The 25,626-nt window shown below is 43.6% G+C and overlaps 1 protein-coding gene across 1 annotated transcript; it reads right to left on the bottom strand.

The window, feature by feature from the left end:
• pcbd1 (pterin-4 alpha-carbinolamine dehydratase/dimerization cofactor of hepatocyte nuclear factor 1 alpha) lies at positions 1–11,757 on the bottom strand. Its single transcript, XM_048563579.1, has 4 exons — positions 11,632–11,757; positions 2,022–2,153; positions 1,832–1,912; positions 1–474 (listed from the first exon to the last, which is right to left on the bottom strand). The coding sequence occupies exons 1-4, from the start codon at positions 11,632–11,634 to the stop codon at positions 379–381; spliced, it is 312 nt and encodes a 103-aa protein (XP_048419536.1). The 5' UTR covers positions 11,635–11,757; the 3' UTR covers positions 1–378.
• Positions 11,758–25,626: the final 13,869 nt, after the last annotated feature.

Here is a 25,626-nt window from a genome sequence, read left to right as displayed (position 1 = left end):
TTTGCCTAACTTTCTGTATTTGAGTGTGTCGCTGACAGTAGTATAACACCACATTTGCTGTCTAGTCTTCCAAGTATTTACAATTTGGGAACAATTTAACCTTGAATTGTCTGAAGTCATGTCTACATTGATTTGCATTTTATTCACATAGCACAAAATGTTTCCTCTCAGTACCAGTATGTACGTTCATACAGCAACACATAAACTGGCTCTGATCATTCCAATTTAAAATAATGATTCTAGTTTAATCTGTGGTAAATTTCAGACATTTTCCAGCCTTCAAAATGTCTTCAGAGCATATGAGTTCTGTTTTGAAATAAATCTCACTGAAGACTCCAGGCCATTTGGTACCAGCAACCACAGACATGCCTCCGGATTTCAATGTGAAACCTTAGCTTCTTCAATAAAGGTAGCCAGCTTAATATCTCGCTCAGACAACCCTCCACAGTCGTGTGTGCTCAGTGTTATGTGGACCTGTGGAAAGTAAAATGTTTCTGGTGAGAAGGCGGCTGTCCCTTTGTTTTTCCCAGTTTAGAGAGTTCAGAGGCTCCGACCAAGTCTGTGCACTAATCAAAGACTTGGGGTGAATTGCCTTCAAAAGTGTGAAGTCAAAGAATCCCTACTGTGTGGAAGCAGGCCATTCACCCCACCAAATGCACACTGATCCTCTGAACAGCATTTCACCCAAACACACTACCTCCTATTACCCTACATTTCCCATGTCTAACCCACCCAGCCACTACGGACAGCTTTGCATGACCTCTCCAGCTAACCTGCACAGCTTTGGACTCAGACGAAACTGGAGCATCCAGAGGAAACTCGTGCAGACGTGGGGAGAATGTGCAAACTCCACACAGTCACCCCAGGCTGGAATCGAACCCAGGTCCCTGACACTGGAAGGGATTACGGCTGACTACTGAGCCATTGTGCCACCCAAGTCAACGATAATAGATGCTATGATATTGGGTAACTGGTCTAAACATGCCCATTCTAGCTTGGTGGGTTAAGTTAGAATTGGGACTGTTCCTGACACGGCGGGAAATTTACTTCACTGAATAATGTGCATAAAGTGCACAAAAACAATGCCAATAGTAACCGCATGTACATCTTATTTAAACAGTGAAATTCTTAGGATTCTTAGGGAATCATCCATAGTTCAGTGGGTGGGACTTCCACCTTGGAGTACAAAGGTTGTAGATTCATATCCCACTGCAGAAACCCGAGCATAAAATCTAGGCTTGTGCTCCGGGTGCAATACTACACAGTCAGAAGTGGTGTCTTTCAAATGATACATTATCAGAGGCTCCAAAAGCATACTTAGTTGAAAGCAAAAGATCTTGAGATACTATTTTGAAGATGAAGAGGAGTATTATGTGCCTAGGTGTAGTGGGGAAAGACCACCTAGCGTCTTTCTGCCAAAGTTCAATCGTGGTCCGTTTAGCTACTGGATGCTCTCAGTGCCTCAGATAACTGTCTATGGATTAGTTTTAAGTATAGAAAAAGCCATAATCTAATGTTTGTTTTCTTCTCTGTAAGTAAAGATGGTATACATCTGAATAGTTTTATTACTGTACATAAAAATTTCCTATTTATGAATAAAGCATATTTTTGCAATATAAAAAAGGGGGCATTATCCCACGTTCCTCACTCTCCAATTTCATGGGAACAAATTATTACAAATTATATACAAATCCAGTATTATTACCTTCTGTTTGTGGGAGCTTTCTGTGATTGCTACATCACAGTGATAACACTTGCCAAAGGTCTTGGCTCCAAAGCATTTGGTGTGCTCCACGATTTTGAAAGGTGCTATATAAATGCAGGTTCTTACCTTGTTATAAACGTTGAACCACTCTGGGTGATGATCCATTTTTTCTGCTTGTAGTGCCACTCGTGTCATGAATCCAAAAGCCTGTTGGTAAAACAAAATATAGAAAATAAAGATTGCTGCAGAATAGCCATGCATTTTGTCTATTTTCTTTTTTAAAATTTTGTACAATAGAGACACTGGAGATTCTGACCTGGTTAAAGTTTTTAAAGATAAACTCTTTATAAATGGCATCTCTTCCTTCGACGTCAGACCAACCGACTGTTTGGAGGTTGGGAAGAAGTTGCTCTCGTTGTTCAGCACTCAGTCTGTGTGCTTTTCCTGCCTATCAAGCGAAATATAAGTTTTTAGATTCCAGTATCATCAGTACAGGCTGTACCCGGATTGCAAATGGTCTTTGTTTGAGTCATTCCACCAGGTTGGTTTGCACGCAACTTGGTACACAATGCATGACAATATAAAATAACCATTTCGAAGGACAAGGAAATAAGACCATAAGACATAGGAGTGGAAGTAAGGCCATTCAGCCCATCAAGTCCATTCCGCCCTTTAAATCATGGCTGATGGGCATTTCAACTCCACTTCCCTGCACTCTCCAGGTAGACCTTGATTCCTTGAGAAATCAAGAATTTGTCGATCTCTACCTCGAAGGCATCTAACGTCCCGGCCTCCACTGCACTCCGTGGCAATGAATTCCACAAGCCCACCATTCTCTGGCTGAAGCAATGTCTCCTCATTTCAGTTTTAAATTTACCCCCTCTAATTTTAAGGCTGTGCCCACGGGTCCTAGTCTCCCTGCCTAATGGAAACAACTTCCCAGCGTCCACCCCTTCTAAGCCATACATTATCTTTTAAGTTTCTATGAGATCTCCCCTCAACCTTCTAAACTCTAATGCGTACAATCCCGGGATCCTTAGCCGTTCATCGTACGTTAAACCTCCCATTCCAGGGATCATCCGTGTGAATCTCTGCTGGACATGCTCCAGGGCTAGTATGTCCTTCCTGAGGTGTGGGACCCAAAATTGGACACAGAAATGTTTGCGAGTCAGATTTTTAAAACTACTCCCCGTGTGGCATTGTGTTTGTTAGTACGTGTGTTAATAAATCAGGGACCCCTGCATTAAAACAACTCCTGTCTGCCTTGTTTACTTGCAGAACATTGACCAAACATTTCATCCACCAGTAATGTTTACCTCAGTGTCCACTTAGTTATTAATAAAAAAAAGTCTTGTCATAAAAGGTGAGTTTAATGATGAACACATATCCACTGATGATTGTTGTAAAAGCTCATCTGATTAACTGATGTCCTTTACGGAAGGAAATCTAATGTCCTTTCTTGCTCTGGTCTTCATGTGAATCATGTCTCACAAACTTGATCGAGTTTTTTGAGGATGTTGACCAAGAAGATAGATGTGGGCAGAGTGGTAAGTGTTGTCTGCATGGGCTTAAGCAAGGTCCTTGACAAGGTTCCACATGGTAAACTGATTCGTAAAGTTAGATCACCTGGGATCCAGGGAGAGTGAGCCAGTTGGGTACAAAATTGGCTTGATGGTAGGAAACAAAGGGTGATTTGATTTGATTTATTATTATCATGTGTGCTGAGATGCAATGAAAAGCTTTGTCTTCTGTACTTTACAGGCAGATCATAATTTACAAGTAATTGATTTATTTATTGCCACATATATCTTATTACATAATACAGAAGTGTTGTCACTCCCCGGCACCATCTTAAAACACAGAAATGGAAACCAAAACATAGAATATAAAGGCACAAAAATGAAGAAATATGAAAAGACATCAGGGTAACAGAACAGAGTGCAGAATACAGTGTTACAGGTGCAGAGAGAGAAATCGACATTTTAAAAGGTCTGAGCAGAAATTTGATAACAGTAGGGAAGAAGCTATTCTTTAATTTGTTCATACATGAATTCAAATTTTTATATCTTCTCTCTGATGTAAGAGGGTGGAAGAGAGTATACCTAGGGTGGGAGGAGTCTTTGATCATTGGTCACTTTCCCGATGCAGCGGGAAGTACAGCTAGAGTCAATGGATGGAAGGCTGGTTTGTATGACGGACTGGGCTGTGTTCACAGTTCTGTAGTTTCTTGCGGTCCTGGGAAGAGCAGTTGCCATACCACACTGCGATGCATCCAGATAGGATGCTTTCTATGGTGCATTGATAAAAATTTGTCTTTATGGACATGCCGAATTTCATAAGCCTCCCGAGGAAGCAGAGGCATTGTAGTACTTTTTGCCCATAGTGTCAGCATGGGTGGACCAGGACAGATTGCTGGTGATCGTAACTCCCAGGAACCTGACATTCTTAACCATCTCCACCTCAGCACCACTGACCAGTCAGGGGTGTGCCCTCCACTCCACTTCCTGAAGTCAATGACCAGCTCCTTCACTTTGCTAATATTGATGGACAGATTGTCGTCTTTACAGCATGCTGCTAAGCACTCAATCTCATTCCTGTATTCTGTCTCATCATTGTTTGTGACCTCACCTACAACAGTGGTATTGTCAGCAAACTTGTAAATGAACAGTGCCACACAGTTGAGAGTGTATAAGGAGTATAGTAGGGGACTGAGTATGCAACCGCGCGGGGCACTGGTGTCAAGGATTATCGTGGAGGAGGCTTTGTTGCCGATTCTTACTTGACTGTGATCTGTTAGTCAGGAAGTCAAAAATCCAGTTACAGAGTGGGGAGAGGAGACCTACATCCCAGAGTTTGGATATGAGTTTGTTTGGAATTATGGTGTTGAAGGTGGAACTGTAGTCAACAAGTAGGAGCCGATGTAGGTATCCCTCTTGTCCAGCTCTTTCAGGGATGAATGCAGGGCCAGGGAGACGGTGTCTGCTGTGGACCTGTTGTGTTGCTAGGAAAATTGCAAGGTACGATAGAGGTATTTATTCGGCTGGGAAGCCTGTGACCAGCAGTGATGTGCAGGTCTTAGTACTGGGTCCACCGTTGTTTGTCACTTATCTAAGTGTTTTTGTATGAGAATACAGGAAGCATGGTTAGTAAGTTTGGGGGTAACACCAAAATTTGTGGTATAGTGGACAGTGGAGAAGGATATCTAAGAGTACAATGGGATCTGGATCAGCTGGGCCAATGGGCTAAGGAGCGGCAGATGAAGTTTAAGTTAGATAAATGCAAGGTGTTGCATTTTGGTAAGACAAACCAGGGCAGGACTAACATAATTAATGGTCAGGCCCAGGGGAGTTTTGTTGAACGGAGCGATCTGGGGGTTCAAGTATATAGTTCCTTGAAAGTGGTCTCACAGAATGACCAGGCAGTGAAGGAGATGTCTGGCATGTGCATTTATGCATTCATGGGATGAGGGTGTTGCTGGCTAAGCAGCATTTATTGCTCATCCCTAATTGCCCAGAGGGCAGTTAAAAGTCAACCACATTGCTGTGTGTCTGGAGTCACATGTAGGCCTGACCAGGTAAGGAGGGCAGTTTCCTTCCCTAAAGGGCATTAGTGAACCAGATGGGTTTTTCCTGACAATCACGGTCATCATTAAATTCTTAATTCCAGCTATTTATTGAATTCAAATTCCATCATCTGCCAGGGTGGGATTCAAATAGAGTCCCCAGAATGTTTTCTGGTCTTTGGGTTAACGGTCCAGAGCACTGAGTATAGAGTTGGGATTTCATGTCACAGTTGTACAGGACATTAGTGGGGCCACTTTTGGAGTATTGTGTACAGTTTTTGTCACCCTGCCATTGGAAGGATATAATTAAATTGGAAAGGGTACAGAAAAGATTTACAAGAATGTTACCAGGACTAGAGGGTTTGGGTTATAAGGAGAGGCTGGATAGGCTTCTAGTGGTTGATAAAGTCCAGAGGGGCATATATGAGGTGAATAGTAAAAGTCTTATCCTAGATTGGGGAAGTTCAAAACTAGAGGGCACAGGTTTAAAGTGAGAGGGGAAAGATTTAATCGGAACATGAGGAGCAACTTTTTCCACACAGAGGGCACTGCATGTACGGAATGAACTGCCAGAGATACTGTTATAACACTTAAAAGACATTTGGGGAGGTACACGAATAGGAAAGGTAGAGGTGGATATTGGGCAAACACATGCAAACGGAACTAGTCCAGTTTGGGAAACTTGATTTGCATGGATAAGTTGGACCAAAGCGTCCGTTTCCCTGCTGTATGATTCTGTGATGCCATGTAGTTAACTCCTGTTGGCCCTTTGGCCAATAAGGAAAGAGGAAAAACTGATCTAGCCAACAATGTACACATCCCATGAACTAATTTAAGGTAAATCACTGTTGATTGTGGCAGCTTGCTGAGTGAAAATTAGCTGCCATGCTGACAAAGAGATATTTTGCAATGTTCTGAGACCATTGAAGTTATGGTAAATTCACTCTTTATTCATATTTACACTGGTGTCTGGGTCTAATTTTCATTTAGAATGTCAAGATCAATGCACAACCAGCCACTGTCCTGAGCAGTTCATTAATCAAATTCTGCAGAACCGCAGAATTGGGCTGAAAGGTGGCAAATGGAGTTCAATGCGGATAAATGTGAGGTGATTCACTTTGGGAAGAATAATAGGAAGGCAGAATACTGGGTCAATGGAAAGATTCTTGGTAGTGTGGATGTGCAGAGGGATCTTGGTGTCAATGTACATGGATCCCTGAAAGTAACCACCCAGGTTGATAGCGCTGTTAAGAAGGCTTACAGTGTGTTAGGTTTTATTGGTAGAGGGATTGAGTTCCGGAGCCGTGATGTCAATGCAACCGTACAAAACACTAGTGTGGCCTCACCTGGAATATTGTGTGTAGTTCTGGTTGCCCCATTACAGGAAGGATGTGGAAGCATTGGAAAAGGTGCAGAGGAGATTTACCAGGATGTTGCCTGGTCTGGAGCGAAGGCCTTATGTAAAAAGACTGAGAGACTTGAGTCTGTTCTCATTGGAGAGAAGAAGGCTAAGAGGGGATTTAATAGAGACATACAAGATGATCAGAGGATTAGCTAGGGTGGACAGTGAGAGTCTTTTCCTAGGATGATGATGTCAGCTTGTACAAGGGGGCATAGCTACAAATTGAGGGGCGACAGATTTAAGACAGATGTCAGAGGCAGGTTCTTTCCTCAGAAAGTGGTAGGGGCGTGGAACGCCCTGCCTGCCAATGTAGTGAATTCAGCCACATTATAGGCGCATTTAAACAGACCTTGGATAAGCATATGGATGATGATGGGATAGTGTAGGGGGAGGGGCTTAGATTAGTTCACAGGCCGGCACAACATCGAGGGCCAAAGGGCCTGTTCTATGTTCAAAGTACACCTTAAATCACTGATCATTATGGTATGTTGGCATTCAGTGTGAGAGGTTTCGAGTACAGGAGCAGGAATGTGTTGTTGCAGTTATACAGGGACTTGGTGAGTCTGTACCTAGAATATTGTGTGCAGTTTTAGTCTCTTTTTCCAGGGAAGGATGCTCATGCTCTCGAAGGAGTGCAGCGAAGGTTTGCCAGGCTGAACCTGAGAAAGGTGGGACTGACATAAGGGGAGAAATTGACAAGGTTAGGATTGTTTTTGCTGGGGTTTGGATGAATGAGGGGGGGGGGGGAGGGGATCTCGTAGAGATTTATAAAATTCTAACAGGACCAAACAGGGTAGATGCAGGGAGGACATTCCTGATGGTATGTTTGTCCAGAACTAGGGATCATTCCCAATGGTATGTTTGTCCAGAACTAGGGATCACATTCTGAGGATTTGGGGTAGACCATTTAGGGCAGAGATGAAAAGACATTTCTTCACCCAAAGAGTGGTGAGCCTGTGGAAGTAGTTGATACCAAAACATTGAATGTATTCAAGAGGCAACCACATATAGCACTTGGGGTAACAAGGATCAAAGGTTATGGGGAGAAAGCAGGGTTAGGCTGTTGCGTTGGACGGTCAGCCATGATTGTGAAGAATGGCAGAGCAGGCTTGAAGGGCTGAATGGCCTCCTCCTGCACCTATCTTCCATGTTTCTGTGTTAACACGCTACAGAAAAAGTAGCCATTTGACAGTTCCTTTACCAATTCCAAGAGGTTGCAGATGGGTAATAACAGGGCCACAACTCCTGGATGATTGCTTGATCAAACTGCTATACTGTAAACTGTTAACATCACAATAGGAAGGTGAATGCTACTTTACTGGGATCCTCACAACTGCTGCATTTGCATTGTGCAAACTACTGGCTACCTATTGTGGGTGGAAACAAAATGTGGGGCTGGATGAACACAGCAGGCCCAGCAGCATCTCAGGAGCACAAAAGCTGACGTTTCGGGCCTAGACCCTTCCTCAGAGGAAATTGTATTGTAGGTGGAATTCGGTTTTAGAGAGGCAGTGAATGAGGAAGATCGTTAGATGAACAGGAAGGTCCTTGATTTGATCCGCACTTCTACTGCCAGGTCACCTGGGGTTCAGGTGGGTTACAAAATCAGCCTCAGACTGTTGCCATTGGAGTCTGCGGTGTGGCTGAACATGCCAGCCTGAAATGACAGAAACAGTGTCCAAGTGCATTGTAATTTCTCCACTAAAGCCGACAGCAAAAATCAGCCTCAGACTGTTGCCATTGGAGTCTGCGGTGTGGCTGAACATGCCAGCCTGAAATGACAGAAACAGTGTCCAAATGCATTGTAATTTCTCCACTAAAGCCGACAACAACTTGAGGAATCTGCAGAATAAGGCAGGCATCTCCAGCGAAATCTGCCGCGCTTCTTCAGACGATGTTCTGCTGAGGCTCAGAATCAGTTGAATTGACAAGAACTTTAACTATAAAGGAAAACCTTTAAACAGTGACACCTTGCTGCATTAGGTATAACCAGGGTATTTTTTGAACAATAATTAATGGAGTGGGATTCATGGTGAAAGTGGCGAAGCGGCAGCTATAGAGGTGGCTCGAGGTTACTACGGTAGACCCGGACCGGGACTTGAGTCAGCGGCAGCGGGACTTGTCCTCTGGGTTATCGGCTGGACCCCGAGCAGGGTCTCATTACGGCCCAGGGAATAATGGACACATTATTGAAACCCTGGAAACCTTTAAAACAAAAACCCAGAGCTGTACTTGACAAAAAAACGACCGTAATTTGAACATTAATTCTTATTTTTCTGCCCTTACATTTTTCTGTGAATTGAACAGATGAAGCTCGAGTTAAATAATTTTTCATTTCGTAATCAGAAATGGTGATGGACTGCAGGGACAAAACACATTTCACTGTATTTTGCTAAAAACGTGACAATAAAATCATTCACACTGTAAACACCTTTACAAACCCTTAGAAGATTAACTGTATGCTTGCAGAATGTCAATTTCTTAACTTTGAAATATTCTACACTTTCAAAAACGTTTATACACAGTGATGTGAAGGAACAACACGGGTACGAGCACATATTGGCTGAATGATCTGTTTTTTGAGGTGCAAATACAACAAACTTATTATTTTAAGAGATAGTAAGAACTGCCGATGCTGGAGTCTGAGATAACACAGTGTGGAGGTCGAGGAACACAGCAGGCCAGGCAGCACCAGAGGAGCAGGAAAGCTGATGTTTCGTGTCAGGATCCTTCTTCAGAAATGTTGCTGGCAGTACTAACATCTGCTGCCTAAGTAATTGCCCAGAGGGCAGTTAACAGTTACATATGGGTTTGGAGTCACATGTAGGCCAGACCAGGTAAGGATAGCAGATTCCCTTCCCAGAAGGACATGAGTGAAACAGCTGGGTTTTGGCAACAGATTCATGGTCATCATTAGACTCTTAATTCCATATTTTTACTGAATTCAAATTCCACCATCTGCTATAGATAATAGTGTAGAGCAAGATGAACACAGCAGGGCAAGCAGCATCTTGGGAGCAGAAAAGCTGACATTTCAGGCCTACACCCTTCATCAGAAGTCTAGGCCTGAAATGTCAGCTTTTGTGCTCCTGAGATGCTGCTTGGCCTGCTGTGTTCAGCCAGCTCCACACTTTGCTTTCTTGGATTCTTCACCATCTGCCATGGCAGGATTTGAACCTGGGTCCCCCAAACATCACATGGAGCCTCTGGATTAAGCCCCAGCGATAATACCATTAGGCAGTGCCTCCTTTGAAATTTTTGTTCTCACAACATGTGCCACATGTGCAAATTACTTTAAATCTTTGTCCTCTTGTTCCTGATGCTTTTGAGAATGGGAGTGGGTTCTCCCTATCTATTCTCTCGAGACTTTTCACAATCTTGAAAACTTTGACAAAGATCTAAATTTCTGCTCGTCCTGTGCTGAGGTCAGACTGAAACCGAACAGGGAGAGGAGGTGATGAGAGAGAGAGAGAATGGTGAGCTAAAGGCTGAGGACCAGTGTGTTAATGAGAAATAGATTACAAACCATCAGTGCTGAGTATAAAACTATACGAAATTTATTTGTGGGGTTTGTGAGTGCTGTTCAAATGGGACTGACCAAATAACGTGACTTTGTTATCGCATTATTGCCTTAGTAGCTTTCTGTCTGTAAATAGGCCATCCTATGTCTGTTATGTGCCGAGTTTTTGAGAATTCTTGAAAGTAAAGGCTTCATTGTGTCTCTGGCCAACATGTGGAAGGGGATTGATCCAGCTGGGATTAAACAGTGAACAAGAGCAGACCATTCAGCCTCTCGAGCCTGTTCTGCCATTGATTTGTGGTCTAACTCCACATAGCTGCCATTAGCCCATATCCCTCCAAACCTTAGATTAGTTTTAGAACAGTTCAAAACATTTACCACTCTATGTGTGTAGAAGTGCTTCCTGACATTTCTCCTGAACGCTCTGGCCCTAATTCTCAGACCATGCCCTAGTTCGAAATCTCCAACTCATTAAAATAGCTTAGCTTTATCTATCTAGTCTTTTCCTTTTAATATCTTGAAGACCTTGATCAGATCAACCATAACTTTCTAAATTTTGGAGAAAAACAGGCATAAACTTGTTTAATCAGTTATTATAACAATTCCTGAAGTCCAAGTATCATTCTATATTTTTCCTAATCAACTCGTTCAGGTATGTTGTGACACAACTTGAGCAGGTGGGTCTTCAAGCTAGACCTCCTAGCTCCGAGATAGTGTCACTACCACTGCACCACAGTCTGGCCCAAGCAATATTCTATCATTTGAGTACACACCTCTCAAACAGTGTGGACCCCGCCGCAATCAAGCACCCCAGCCTCCAGCTGTCGAAGTAGTTTTATTGAATTAGTTAGTTTGCAAATATGCCCCAAATACATTGCCCTTATTCTGTGGGGTCTGAAACTTTGGGGCAACCAAGGAAGGCGAACATTTGAGTCTCATTAACCGTTGACTAAAGCAAACAAGAGGCAGGTCCCGTTTCCCTGGTCATTGCCCTCTTCTGCTGCAGGAAGAAACCAGCAATGTCTGTAATGACCAGAGAGAATGGCTCCTGGAAAATCACAGAGACACTGACAAGCAACCCAACACCCTCAATGCTACTCCCATGTTCAATGAACATCCAGCACAAACAAATCAATAAATACAGTGCAGCTCCACACACACACATACAAAACACTGAACAATGTTCATTCCAAGCCCAATCTCAAATTACAGCTCAGCTCTGCAACGAACACTAACGCCACACATTAATTCCTTTCCAAAACACTGAATTAATCACGGAGCCAACTAGCAAAAAAAGGGTTTTAAAAATAAATGACCAATTTTACATTTAATCGTCACATTTCTTGAAAAAAATTGCTTTTGTTCGGAGACGTAAATCCAACCCCAAACAATTTTCAAAGATCTAAATAAGGCAGAGAATTAATTGCACTGAAATAACGTACCATTTGACAATGATGACGCTAGACCGGGTACTGAACACACCACCCTGATTACAGAGTCTGTAGACTATGACAGCAAACCACGCAGTGCTAGTCTCTGTAAACACGCTCTCTAAAACCCAAGACCTGTGCAAGGTGGCAGGAATGAAAGCCAGTGTTAAAGCAGCAATAGGTAAGACAGCACAGTGATAATTTAAAAAATAACAAGAGGCAGGGGGAAACGACCCATTACAACATTTAATTACAGGCGCTGAACTACACCCGTGAGATTTACCTGCCGGGCTGCATTTTGGCTGTTTTGCTTTTGTTTTTAAGCACTATTTAAGGCTACCTAAAGTCGGGTCCTTGCTGTAGAGGAGGCAGGTCTCAGTGCAATGAACCTTCTGTCAATAAGATGTAACAGGCTGCTAAGCTGGGTGTGTTTTGCCAGCATTTTGTTTGCTGTCGTTTGTTTTCGCAGTTCACAGTATCTGCGATGCTTTGCTCTGTTCACATCCTGCTCGTTGCAACTATCATTTTGCCAAAAACTTCTGCAAACGATTTGGCCAGTAACGCTGTGAATTGCTTCGAGTCAATCCTCACAATTTGCACAGCGACGTCCAGGGGGAGGTGTCCAAAGTTGTGTCTGTGTTTGAGTCCTGGGTTTTAGGGAAGGATAGGCAGGCTAATATGAAAGAGTTTATGACACCAACAGGGAATGCAGAAGAAACTCAACTGATTTGGCAGTGTCTATGGAGAGTGAGTATCCAGTTGTCAGTTAGTCAATCTTCTTGAAGTCTAGTCCCTTCACCACAGTGGCAAACCCACAACAGAAACATAACAGTAAAGTCACTATTGTCCCACTAGAGAGATAGAGAGAACCAGTGACGGTTTAACCTGAGACTCAGGGGAGGAGAGAAGCAGACTCCTTCATGTAACTTCAGCCAGCGCAGGAATTGAATCTATGTTACTGGCATCACTCTCCCACCAACTGAACTAACCAAGCCGCCCACAACCTGCAATAGGGCAGCATAGTGGCTCTGTGATTGTAACTGCTGCCTCAGAGCACCAGGGTTTGATTCCAACCTTGGGCAACAGTGAGTGTGGAGTTTGCACATTCTCCCTGTGTCTGTTTTCTCCCACAATCCAAAGATGTGCAGGTTAGATGGATTGGCCCTGGGAAATTGCCCATAGTGTCCAGGGATGTGCCGGCTGGGTGGGCTAGCCATGGGAAATGCAGGGTTAGAGGTGTGGGTCTGGGTGGGATGTTCTTCATGATGGGCCTGTTCCCACCCTTTGGGGATTCTATGAATATCTTCAATTTGAAGGTAGACATTGTCTCCACAAGGGCTGCACCTTGGTCACGCTTACCACTCCTGTCATGGACTGATGCAGCTGCAGCTGGCAGATTGGTGAGGATGAGGTCAAATAAGTTTTTCCCACTTGTTGGCTCCCTCACCACCTGCCGTAGACTAGCAGCTCGATCGGTATAACAGCTGCTGAGCCAGTCTTGGTGATGGACCTTGAAATTCCCCACTCAGAGTACATTTTATACCCTTGTCACCCGCAGTGCTTCCTTCAAGTGATGTTCAACATGGTAGGTACTGATTCATAGGGGATATGGTAGGTGGTAATCAGCAGGAGGTTGCCATGCTCAGGTTTGACTTGATGCCATGAGGCTTCATGAGGTCTGGAGTCAGTGTTGAAGACTTGCTCCCTCCTGAATGAATACCACTGTCCTGGGTCTGTCCTGCCGGTGGAACAGTAGCATAGTCATGGAATCATATATTACAGACTGTGTCAGTCTGTCATGTGAGACAGCTCTCCCCTTGGTTGCACAGGACCCCAGATGTCAGTGAGGAGGACATTTTGCAGTGTTGACGGGGATGACTTTGCCATCGGCATTTCAGATGCCAAGAGTATCCATCAGGTTTCATTACTTGTTGAGCCTTTTTAGCCATTTGATGCAACTGAATGTTTCACTTGCCATTTCAGAGGACAGTTCAGAGTCAACCACACTTCTGTGGGCAGGAGTTACATGTAGGCCAGACCAGGTAAGGATGTTGGATTTCCTCCCCTAAAGGACATCTGCAAACCAGATCGGTTTTTGAGAGAGTGGTTTCATGGTCATCAACAGATTTTTTTTACAGAAGTTTAAACTACACCATAGATAATAGGAGATAACAAAGTGTAGAGCTGGATGAACACAGCAGGCCAAGCAGCACCTTAGGAGCACAAAAGCTGACATTTCGGGCCTAGACCCTTCATCAGAAAAGGGGGAGGGGGAGAGGGTTCTGAAACAAATAGGGAGAGAGGGAGAGGCGGATCGAAAATGGATGGAGGAGAAGATAGGTGGAGAAGAGACAGACAAGTTAAAGGGGCGGGGATGGAGCCTGTAGAGGTCAGTATGGGTGGGGAGGTAGGGAGGGGATAGGTCAGTCCGGGGAGGACGGTCAGGCCAAGGGGGCGGGATGGGGTTAGTAGGTATGAAATGGAGGTGCAGCTTGAGGTGGGAGGAGGGGATAGGTGAGAGGAAGTACAGGTTAGGGAGGCTGGGACGAGCTGGGCTGGTTTTGGAATGCAGTGGGGGGAGGGGAGATTTTGAAGCTAGGCCCGAAACGTCAGCTTTTGTGCTCCTGAGATGCTGCTTGGCCTGCTGTGTTCATCCAGCTGCACACTTTATTATCTTTAAACTGCACCATGATGGAATTTGTACCTGGGTCCTCCAAGTATTCGTTGGATCTCTGAATCACTCGGCTAGCGACCTTATCAGTATGCCATGACCTCTCTTTGTTAATCATTAGCAAGACTGTACCATTAGGAGAACTGGTGAGACTGTGGCATATTCCAGGTGTGTCAACAAGGAAACTGATGTTCTCAAGGCAGCCATGGTTAAATAACAGAAAACTAGATTTCATTTTAGTAAAACTGCTGTGTCATTGCTACAGCTGAGCATTGGAAACCCGTCAGAGTGCAAATGTTGAATGTGCTCAAAAAAAGTTGGCCAACATGGCTAGAACAAGCCATCAGCTTGACTATGTGTGGTGAACATTACTGACCAGATCCCCCATTGCAACAATAGGTACGTGTACAATGAGAGAAACTGTGGCTTCAGTGTAGGGAGCAGATCAGGAAGAAATGGTCTCACCATTTGTAGGGTCTCCCGGTTTCAGATGTCCCTTGCAGCAGAAATAGATCAGCAACAGCAGTTACTACGGCAATAACACCTACTGGAGAAGGCACACTACCCTTGGAATCAGCGGATACCCGAGGAACAGCCAGTGCCAACACAGATAAATACCAGGAGGGGAATGCACAATTTAACTACGTATGCCATGCAGATGCAAAGAATGATGAAAGTGGAACTGTTAAAGTTACCACACTTAATGAATGAAAACTTTAGAGGCATAGAAATGTGCAGCATGGAAACAGACCCTTCAGCCCAACTTGTTCATGCCATCCAAATATCCTAAATTAATTTATCCCAATTTGCCAACATTTGGCCCATATCCCTCTGAACCTTTCCTATTCATTTATCCATCTGGATGCCTTTTAAACATTGTAATCATGCCCGAATCCACCACTTCCCCAGGAAGTTCATTCCACACGCAAACCATCTTCTGTGTAAAAAAAAATTGCCTCGTCTTTTTTAAATCTCTCTTCTTTCACCTTAAAACTGTGCCCCCTAGACTCGAAACCCCTCATCCTGGGGGAAAGTCACCTACCATTAACCCTATCTATACTCCTCACTATTTTATCAACCTCTATAATGTCACCTCTCAACCTCCAGTTAAAGAAAAGTCCCAGCCTATCCAGCCTTTCTTTATAACTCAAACCTTCCACACCTGGCAACATCCCGGTAAATCTGTTCTGAACCCTCTCCACCTTAATAATGTCCTTCCTATAACCTGGCAACCAGAACTGGATACTACGCCAGAAGAGGCTTCACCAATGTCCTGTACAATCTCAACATGACTTCCAAACCTCTATACTTAAAGGACTGAACCTGACAATTCTTCAATATTGAGGAATTTAAATGCACATTCAAAGCATTTGCGAAACAAGACAAAATATTTCTGAAGAATGGTCACTGGACTTGAAATGTAAACTGTGTTTTCTCTCCACAGGTGCTGCACAGTAATTGCTGTTTTTGTTATGAACCATTTGCCTCCTGTTTCTCAGTTGTTTGGCTAAATGGATAAGAAAGTTCAGATAATCACATACGCACCTCAATTGAGAATACATGATAAAGAACAGTATCTGGACTATTTTGGCACATTGTTAGTGTCCCTACCTTTGAGCCAGGAGATCTGAATTTAAGTCTCATCTGTACCTGTGGTGAATAATACAATCCCTGAAAAAGTTGATTGTAAAATATCTAAAGGAAGGTGCTCATTCGTTTCAATTTATTGGTTGACGCTTTGATTTGAGGGACAGTGTTCTGCAATTTGGAGTTGATGTAGGTAGAATCTCTGCACTGGTTGTAGAAGTTTGGGTCAGTGACCTTGCATCTGAGAGGTGGTTTGTTTGCATACTGGGGACTGTTGGACTGAGTGCAGTCCGAGACAACGCTGCAGTGAGATCGTGGCTCAGCCCACTGTAATGTGCTGATTGTGGCCACACGAGGGCAGTGTTGCCTGTGATATTGGTGGGGGCTGTCGGAAATCACATTTTTAATGTAGGCGTTAGAGATGGCTCTTTAACCGTTCATCTGATATCCATGTGGTGGACTTTATTCAGTATTGTTACAAACACCATTTATAAAATACAAGTCAGGAGTCTGATGGAATGTTCCTCACTTGTCTGGATAAGCAAAACTCCCAACAACACTAGAGCAAAAGAATCTGAGCTAACAAGGTGTGGAGATAACAAGGTGTCGAGCTGGATGAACACAGCAGGCCAAGCAGCATCAGAGGAGCAGGAAGGCTGACGTTTCGGGCCGAGACCCTTCTTCAGAAATGGGGGAGGGGAAGGAGGTTCTGAAATAAATAGGGAGAGAGGGGGAGGCAGATAGAAGATGGATAGAGGTGAAGATAGGTGGAGAGGAGAGGAGGAGGAGGCCCGGGTCCCACAAATCATTTCAACTCCCCCTCCCATTCCTTAGACGACATGTCCATCCTGGGCCTCCTGCAGTGCCACCATGATGCCACCCGAAGGTTGCAGGAACAGCAACTCATATTCCGCCTGGGAACCCTGCAGCCCAAAGGTATCAATGTGCTGTGTCCATCCAGCTCTACATCTTGTTATCTCATATTTTCCAGCATCTGCAGTTCCTACTATCTCTGATACAATTTTACCCCCACTGTGAAGCCTAACAGGGTGTAGAGCTGGATGAACACAGCAGACCAAGCAGCATCAGAGGAGCAGGAAAGCTGATGTTTTGGGCCTAGACCCTTCTTCAGAAAACCCTTCTGCTGTGTTCATCCAGCTCTGCACCTTGTTATCTCAGATTCTCCAGCATCCGCAGCTCCTGCTACCCCCGGCAAAAGAAACAGTTTGTGCTAAGCCATGGCACTCATGGTGCAGGCACAATGGGCCGTACGGCCTCATAGCCCACTGTGAGACATCCACAAACACTCAAAGCTCCACACCGTCCAGGCCAGAGGGCAGAATTGCCTGTTGCTTCGTAAAAGCTTTTAGGAGACTGATACTAGTCTTGAGGTGACGGAGACTGACCTGAGTCAGTTTGGCTGTGAATACTACGATCCCTGAACAAGTTGATTGTAAAATATCTAAGAGATAGTGTTCATTCATTTCAATTTCTACACTCTATTCATTTATTCACATATTGTATTGTACCCCTGATTAAGGCTCCATTCCTTTTTCCCTTACTATGAAACCACCAAATAACTTAGTGTTCTCCCTGTGTGGTGCTATCTGCCTCTCACAGCCATTTATTCTGATTTTCACTCCTGGTTTCTATACCACTGCTGACTTCATCTAAATCCTCACCAACAGCACGAACAGAACAGCTTGCAGGGAACTCAGTCCCAGCTCTGTTCAGATGTAACCCATCCAGTTTGACCAGCTGCTACAGAAGTTGTCCCTCAACCTGAACCTTCCAGCCGTTTGTAAATGAGGTTCAATGATCTGCCTTACTGTTGATGTAGCTGGCCCCACTTATGGTAACCAAGGAATTTAAATTCACTATCATACAGAAACCACTTTTCCACCCAGTTTTGCAACATGTTAACTAAATAGACAAGAATGTTAGAATAATCACACTTGGACCTCATTTGAGAACATGCGATAAAGGACAGTGCCAGGGCTCTTGTGTGTGTTGCAAGTGTCCTACCCCTGGTCTGGGACACCTGGGCTCAAGTCCCCATCTGCTCCTGAGTTATGTAAGGACACTTCTAAACAGGTTGATTGGAAAAAAAAAGTTAAATAAGCAAGTAGGAAATTTAAAGGATAGTGCCCGGGCTTTTGTTTTGCATTGGTAGTGTCTCTATCTTTAAGCCAGGAGGCCCGTCTTCAAGTCCCATCCATGTCAAAGATTGGTACTAATATCTCTGTACATCCTTATGGTAGATGGAGTGATTTTGCAGCTAGCAGGTCCATTTCATCGACTTTAGTAAATTTCATTGAGATGGCTCTGGTAGCTATATTGAGAACCTCTCTTGCTACAGGAAAACATTCCCAGACTGGGCAGGCTCAGCTACTCACTCAATGGCATTGGGCAAGGATAGCCCTTGGTAATGTTCTCTGTAGGCTCCCCATTTCCAGCTGGTCAGTTTCCTGAGGCCGTTGTTTCTGGCTACAACCTTTAGGTGTGATAGGAGTCAGTGATGGTAGGTGTTTTGTGAAGCTAACCACAACCAGCTAATAGTTCGGGCTGAGTGCTGCCACTGATCTTCTTTTCCATTTCGGGTTTAAGGGTGTGTGGTTAATAACAGCAGAGAAGTAACTACCAGTGAGTCTTACAAAGAAGATGTCGAACCAGGGTTGACACCTCTATCTCCATTGGGATCTTGAGTTTGATGACCCTTTGCCCCACCCAAAACTACATCACTTCATCCGACTGGGCGAAGCTGAGTGCAGTCTCCAATACTAACCCTTCCAGAATAAAAACAAAGTTGCTTGGAAAAGCTCAGCAGACCTGGCAGCATCTGTGGAGGAGAAAACAGAGTTAAAGTTTCGGGTCCGGTGACCCTCAGAATGGAATAATAATTCTAGAATAATTTCCTTATAACATAAAGTGGCTACAGTCCTACCAGACCATTAGCACGGCTCTCTTATTAGAGAGAGATGACTGGGGGTGGTTTAACCTGAGGGTCCCCAAACCTCAAATGAGAGGAAAGGCAAAGACAGAGATTCCTTCAGGGTAACCATTCCTTTTACAATAAGTGAGACAAATTCTGATTAATAACAAAGGGAATAAGTATGGAGTAGGAACAACAAAAAAGAGGAGCAGTGAGTGCTGTAATTAATGTGAGTATTTAGTCAGGGATTGTGCTGTCAGAAATAACTCAGTGTATGATTGTGTAATACAGTGTTACTGTGAACCAGTCTCACATGATATACTGAGTTGTAACACAGACTGGAGTTATTCCAACAAAGAAATACAGAACACATTCATCTCACAGCTTTACTAGTGTTGTTTTTTTAATTTTTTGACACTTATTTCTTACCTCCAAAAGCAAGCCATCTTTCTTTTTTACTTCTATTTGTCTACTTTGAGATCTTACTCTTTTGAAAATCGACTTAGATGCTTTTTGTGGTACCTTTTTGCTTTGGCTGAATGAAAATGAGGATGTAAGCCTTCTCTGTGTTGGGTCAATGACTTGTAAAGTTGACTGTTTCATGTAGCCTTAGATCATCACTTTCAAACTGTGTTGGTGTCCATGGTGAATTGAAAAGGGCATCAGTTTGACTTTGCCCAACTCTGTTGTTCTTACCTCTGACCTGCAGGTGGCAGGAGAAGCCCACATTGATGCAAAGCACTGAACCATGGAGACTTAAACCATTTTAATAGCACTAATATTTTTATGATTTAATGTGCATTTGTTATCAACCTTTGCGTTTTTCCATTTATTAGAAGAAAAACTGCAGTCTAATGAAAAGGTGGTGAAACGTACACACAATAACTTGCTTGAAATAATTTTCCATTGCATCGTTTAGCTTTATTTAATAACTAACTCTTGCTGAATGGAAGTCCTGTGTTATTTTAAGTTAACTGATCTTTTAGCTTTTGCAGAGCAAATGTAGATGAATGATCAGTTGCTTTTCCTAACTGTACCTCAGCCTGGTGATAATGCAATGGCTATTGACTGCATTTCCCACTGTCCGCTGTCTGCAGACAAGAGAAGGAGGTAGGAAGTCAAAAAGAGAAGGTAGAAAATGTGGTTCAAAAGGGACTAGAGGGGGAAAGTTGTAATTTTCTCTGTTTTCTGCACCGCAATATTTATGAAGCAGTCAAATGGCCGAAGCCCAGCAGGGGAATGGGGATCAGCTAAATGCTTTTGAGAGCAGGCGTGAACTAGTGGAGCACTTTCTGTCTCATTATGAATCTATGAAAGACAAAGCCACACATTAATAAAGACATTAACAGGTTAGGCAAGAGAATTTCACACAGGTATGCTAAGCATCAGTAAAACAATGATGGGATACCAATTATTTCCATGTTGTAAAATATCCCCTAAGATGCTCTCATTGACATGTAGGGACTTGACAAGGTAAATGCTGAGAGGATATTTCCCCACGTGGGAGACTCTGCGTCCGGAGGCATAGTCTCAGAATAAAGAGGCACCAATTTAAGACTGAAATGAGGAGGAATTTCTTCTCTCAGAGGGTTGTGAGTCTTTGGAACCCCATACTACAGACCGCTGTGGGGGACAGAGTCCTTGTGTAAATTTAAGGCTGAGATTAATAGATTCTTGATCATTAGGGGAATCAGGGAAAGGGCAGGAATGTGAACACGATGAGTGTTGGATCAGCTACATTCCTATTGAACAGCATAGCAGGCTTGAGAGGCCAAATGGCCTACTGCTGTTCCTATTTCCTATGAAGCTTTGTAGGGTGCTCCCAGCCAAATATTTGACCTTTCCTTATCAAATTCATTTGTGGGATCAGGATGTCACTGGCTGGAGCAGCATTTACTCCCCATCCCTAATTGCCCAGAGGGCAGTTAATCGTTAACCATGGTGCTGTGGGTTTGGAGGTCAGGCAAGGTAAGGTAAGGATGACTGATTTCCTTCCCCAGAGGACATTAGTGAAGCAAATGGGGTTTTTCCTAACAATTGGTGATTGTTTCATGGACCTCATTAAATTCTTAATTCCAGACTTTTTATTGAATTCAGTTTCCACCATCTGCCTTGGCAGGATTCGAACCTAGGTCCTCAGAACATTACCTGAATCTCTGGATTAACAGCACAGCAATAATACTACTCGACCGTCACCTTGCCTAAAAGAGAAACGGGGCAAGTGATTCCAAAACGTGGACTCGAAGGTAAGTTTTGTAGAAGTATTTAAAAGGAGGGAGTGGGGTCTCGGGCCGAGGGTGGAGTGCTGGGAATTCGGGGGATGTAGGAAAGCTGACTGGAGGTTGAGGTGGGGAAGGATTGAGGATTTGAACAGTGGCTTCCTTTCAAATGGTGTGGCCACTGACTATGACTGTGATCAGAAACTGTCCTGTCACAATGCAGTCAATTCCAAGCCACATCTTTCTCTTTAGAAATACTTATCTACAACATGAAATAGACACAACATTCAAAAAGTAATCTGAAAATGTCTTATTGAAGTAATAATGAACAAATATTTAACAATGTGCTCTCAAAGCTGTCCTCAGAAAGCATTGACAATCACAGCTCTGAAGTGTTCACCCCCTCTCTCTGCAAGAAACACTTGATGCAGCAATTCAGAAGTGATCCCTATATCCCTCTTTATTTCTCTGTGCAAACTGTTTCCTTTTATTTTCACCTTTCTCAAAAGCAGGCCTTCTTCCTGTGTCTGAGTGCCAAGCTGTAGCAGCCCCCACTCTGAGCTATTGCCCTTGACAGGAACCCTGAGGTGCCTGAGGGAGCGGGCAGGGCCCCTGCAGGACTACCCTGTTGCTCTGGTGACAACTGGCTTGGTGCTGCTGAAGTTGGCTGAGTGAGCTGTGGTGGACCCTGTTTAAATCCAGTCGGACTGTGGACATGGATTCATTTCACAAAGCTTCGGGTCATAAACCAAAGGGGCTGCATTTCTTTAGCTGCCTTTGCAATCCCATAGATAGATGGAAAACAGGAGCAGAAGTAGGCTATTCAGCTCTTCAAGCCTGCTTCATTATCCAAATCCGTTCCCGGTTCCCATTTTCTCCCCATAACCTCTGATCTCTTTAGCCCTGGGAACTATGTGTAATTCTTTGAAAACCTTCAATGCTTTAGCCTCGACTGCTTTATATGGCAGAGAATTCCACAGGCTCATGGCTGTGTGGATGTAGGAATTTCTCCTCATCTCAATCCTAGACGAGCAAACCTGTATCATTAGGTTGTAACCTCTGGTTCTGCACTCCCTGGTCATTCCTGTACCGACCCTGTCTCAACATGTTAGCCCCAAAAATGATCTACAAACCAACAATGTAGTTTTGAAGTATAAGTTGGCACATGTGACAGTCAAAGTGACAACTTTGGAGCATATGCAGGGAGACATGGTCAACTTGTAATGGATATCACTCTAAACAACAACAATAACTTGTATTTCTGTAGCAGAGATAGTAGGAACTGTCGATGCTGGAGAATCTGAGATAACAAGGTGTAGAGCTGGATGAACACAGCAGGCCAAGCAGCATCAGAGGAGCAGGTAGGCTGACGTTTGGGTCCAGGCCTGAAACGCCAGCCTTCCTGCTCCTCTGATGCTGCTTGGCCTGCTGTGGTCATCCAGCTCTACACCTTCTTATCTCTGTATTTCTGTAGCGTTGCTTGAAGTAATGAAACATCAGAAGGGGCTACAGGGACATCATAAAACAAACAATGACACCTGGTCCATGGGAAAAAAGTAGTGGCCGATGATCATTTATCACAAAGAGTGAATAAAGATTTTGTCAAATGGATGGGTTTGAAGTTGGGCCTTAAAAGTGTCAAGATTTAGGGAGACAGTTCTTGACTTCAGGCTCCAGGTGGCTAAAAACACAGCTCCCAATGGTTGCACATCAAACACAACAAATAAACAAAGAGATGAGAGGCAGAAACAGAAAGGAACTGCCTTAACATTTCGGAGCCAGTGACCCTTCTTCAAAAATGAAACGCTTATCCTGTTTTTCTCTCTCTCCACAGATGCTGCCAGACCTGCTGAGTTTCTGCAGCAAGTTCTGTTTTTGCTTTGGATTTCCAGCATCCGCAATTCTTAGTTTCATTAAAGAAATAAGGGTTTTGGGGCAGTCTGTGTGCTGGAGGGAGTTACAGACATCAGGAGGCGTGGAGCGGTAAGGAGAGAGGAAGTGGAGAATTTTCAATGAAAAGTGATGGGGGCTGGTGTTGTACAATCGTGTCTCTTCAATCCAGTCCCTGTCCAAATTCAGCTGCTTCTGAGTCATTTCATAGTTTAAAGATGAAATTACATTAAAAACTATTGCTGTCAGAGATGACATCTCTACTGAGAACATTGGTAACTGAGCAATGATATCAGCTGCTATCTCACTGTTTTCTCTAGACTATGCAAAATAGAAGACAGAGCCTGTATCTTAGCAACACAACTGTAATCATGAAGGTGACTTCTAGTATTTTGAAATGCACTTTTAAGCTTTGCTATTGTTCTTGCTGATATTTATTTGAGATGACATTCTGAACAAACAACTCTCTCAAATACAAAAATTATTGAAGGCTTTCACTGATGTATATTACCTTTCATTCATGCTGGGGTTGTGGGCATTGCTGGCTGGGTCAACATTTACTACCCATCCCTAATTGCCTCTGAAGAAGGTGGTGATGAGTTGCCTTCTTGAACCACATCAGTTCACCTGCCGTGGATTGACCCTCGCAAAGCCATTAGGGAGAGAACTCTAGGACTTTGACTCAGTGACGATGAAGGAATGGCAATACATTCCTAAGTCAGAATGGTGAGTGGCTTGGAGGGGAACTTGAAGGTGATGGTGCTCCCATATATCTGCTGCCCTTGTCCTTCTAGATGGAAGTGGTTGTGGGTTTGGAGGGTGCTGTCTGAGGATATTTGGTGAATTCTTGTAGACGGTACACACTGCTGCTACTGAGCGTCAGCGGTGGAAGAAGTGGCTGTTTTAGGACTTTTGAGAATGCTTTGTCTTGGATCGTGTCAAACATTTTTAGTGTCGTTGGAGCCAGACAAATGTAGGGGATATTCCATCACACTTCTGACATATGCCTTGTTGATGGTGGACCTGCTTTAGGGAGTCAGGAGTAACTCTGCAGTAATTATATGTGGGGAGTCAGTTTCTGGTCAGTGGTAACTCCGGGATGTTGACAATGGTGGATTCAGTGATGGTAAATGACAAGGAATGATGTTGTGAATCTGTCTTGTTAGAGATGATCATTGGCTGTGCTGCACTTGTGTGGTGCATGTTTCTTACCACTTGTCAGCCTAAACCTGCATATTGTCCTGATAATGCTGCGTTTGGACACATTTGCATTCAGTATCTGAGGAGTGGTGAATGGTGCTGAACATTGTGCAATCATCAGTGAACATCCCCACTTCTGACCTGATGATATAGAGAAGGCAATTGATGAGGCAGCTGAAAGTTGTGATTCATTTCATAGTTGAAAGATGAAACTGCAGCAGGGGCAATGATCATCTTTAACAACAGAAAATCTAATCATTGTTTCTAGTTGGGCTGAGGACATTAGCCTGAAGAACTCTTACAGGGATGTCCTGGAGCTGAGATGACTGACAGCTAATAATCACAGCCATTTTTCCATGTGCTGGAGGTGACACCAACCATTGGAGAATTTTCCCATTGACTCCAGTCTTACTTGGGCTCCTTAATGGTGCACTGAGTAAGAGGATGCCTCAACGTCATGGGCTGTGATTCTTACCTCACCTCATTGTCCATGTTTGTACCAATATTGCGATGAGGTCAGGACCTGAGTGGTACTGACAGAGCCCAAACTGATCTGTAGAAGAGGATAATGCTCCATGGGCAAGACTTCACAAACAGTAAAAAGACAGATGACTCCTGGCACTGTTTAATATTTACTTTCACAGCAAGGAGACTGAACTGCCCTGCAAGTTGCACTATAAGATCTTTAATATTACCACTGGAAAACAGACAATTCCTTGACATGGTGCCTTGACATTAAAACAAATGCTAAATATTATACAAGTGAATGCCAGACAAGGCAAGGAATTATTCACAATGCAGTACTAGAGCCATAGCTGAAAGCAATAACGGTCTGTGATTTAATAGCAACCCCAGCATTGTTCCCAGAGCAATGTGGAGATTGTCATTAACATGACTTCTATTCTCTCCAATCTGTCCAACAATATGTTAACCTTGAAACCATAGCATTGAGGAAATGTATTCTATTTCCCAAGCCAACTATTGGCTTGGCTTTTCTTAGCAAGATTGCCCCTAGCGGTTCTGTCATTGTCAACCTACTGAGTGGGAAATGAGCTGTGTGTTGGAGGCATACAGTTTGTTGGAGACAAATTTTAACTTAGAGGTGAAAGGATAGTCTGACAATCGATTGACTGAACAAGAATTAAATGCATTCCTTTTCTGCTTAAAGGACAAGTTGTGTCAGTGAATTAACATTCTTTCCTGGCCTTACCACAGTGAATACATTCAAAAACTGCTGGAAAGCATGTTGGGATTCATTCTAAGTTTGTGAAAGTGTCAGTGTAAACACAAATCTGTCCTTAATTTACACTATGTGGCTGCAAACTAGCATGAGCTCAGCAGGTCTCACAGCATCTTTGGAGTGAGAAGCAAAACGAGTTTTGAGTCCAATTAGAAGCCTCTTTGAACCTGCTGAGTTTCTCCAGCACTTTCTGGTTTTATTTCAGATCTCTAGCAACTGCGGCATTTTGCTTTTGAATGAATCATAATTGCTGTTTTAGATTTACATC

This window comes from Stegostoma tigrinum, chromosome 37 (genome assembly GCF_030684315.1).
Source record: "Stegostoma tigrinum isolate sSteTig4 chromosome 37, sSteTig4.hap1, whole genome shotgun sequence".
In the NCBI taxonomy this organism is placed as follows: domain Eukaryota; kingdom Metazoa; phylum Chordata; class Chondrichthyes; order Orectolobiformes; family Stegostomatidae; genus Stegostoma; species Stegostoma tigrinum.
The sequence above is the reverse complement of the archived record's forward strand: the minus strand, read 5'-3'. Positions and strand labels throughout refer to the sequence as shown.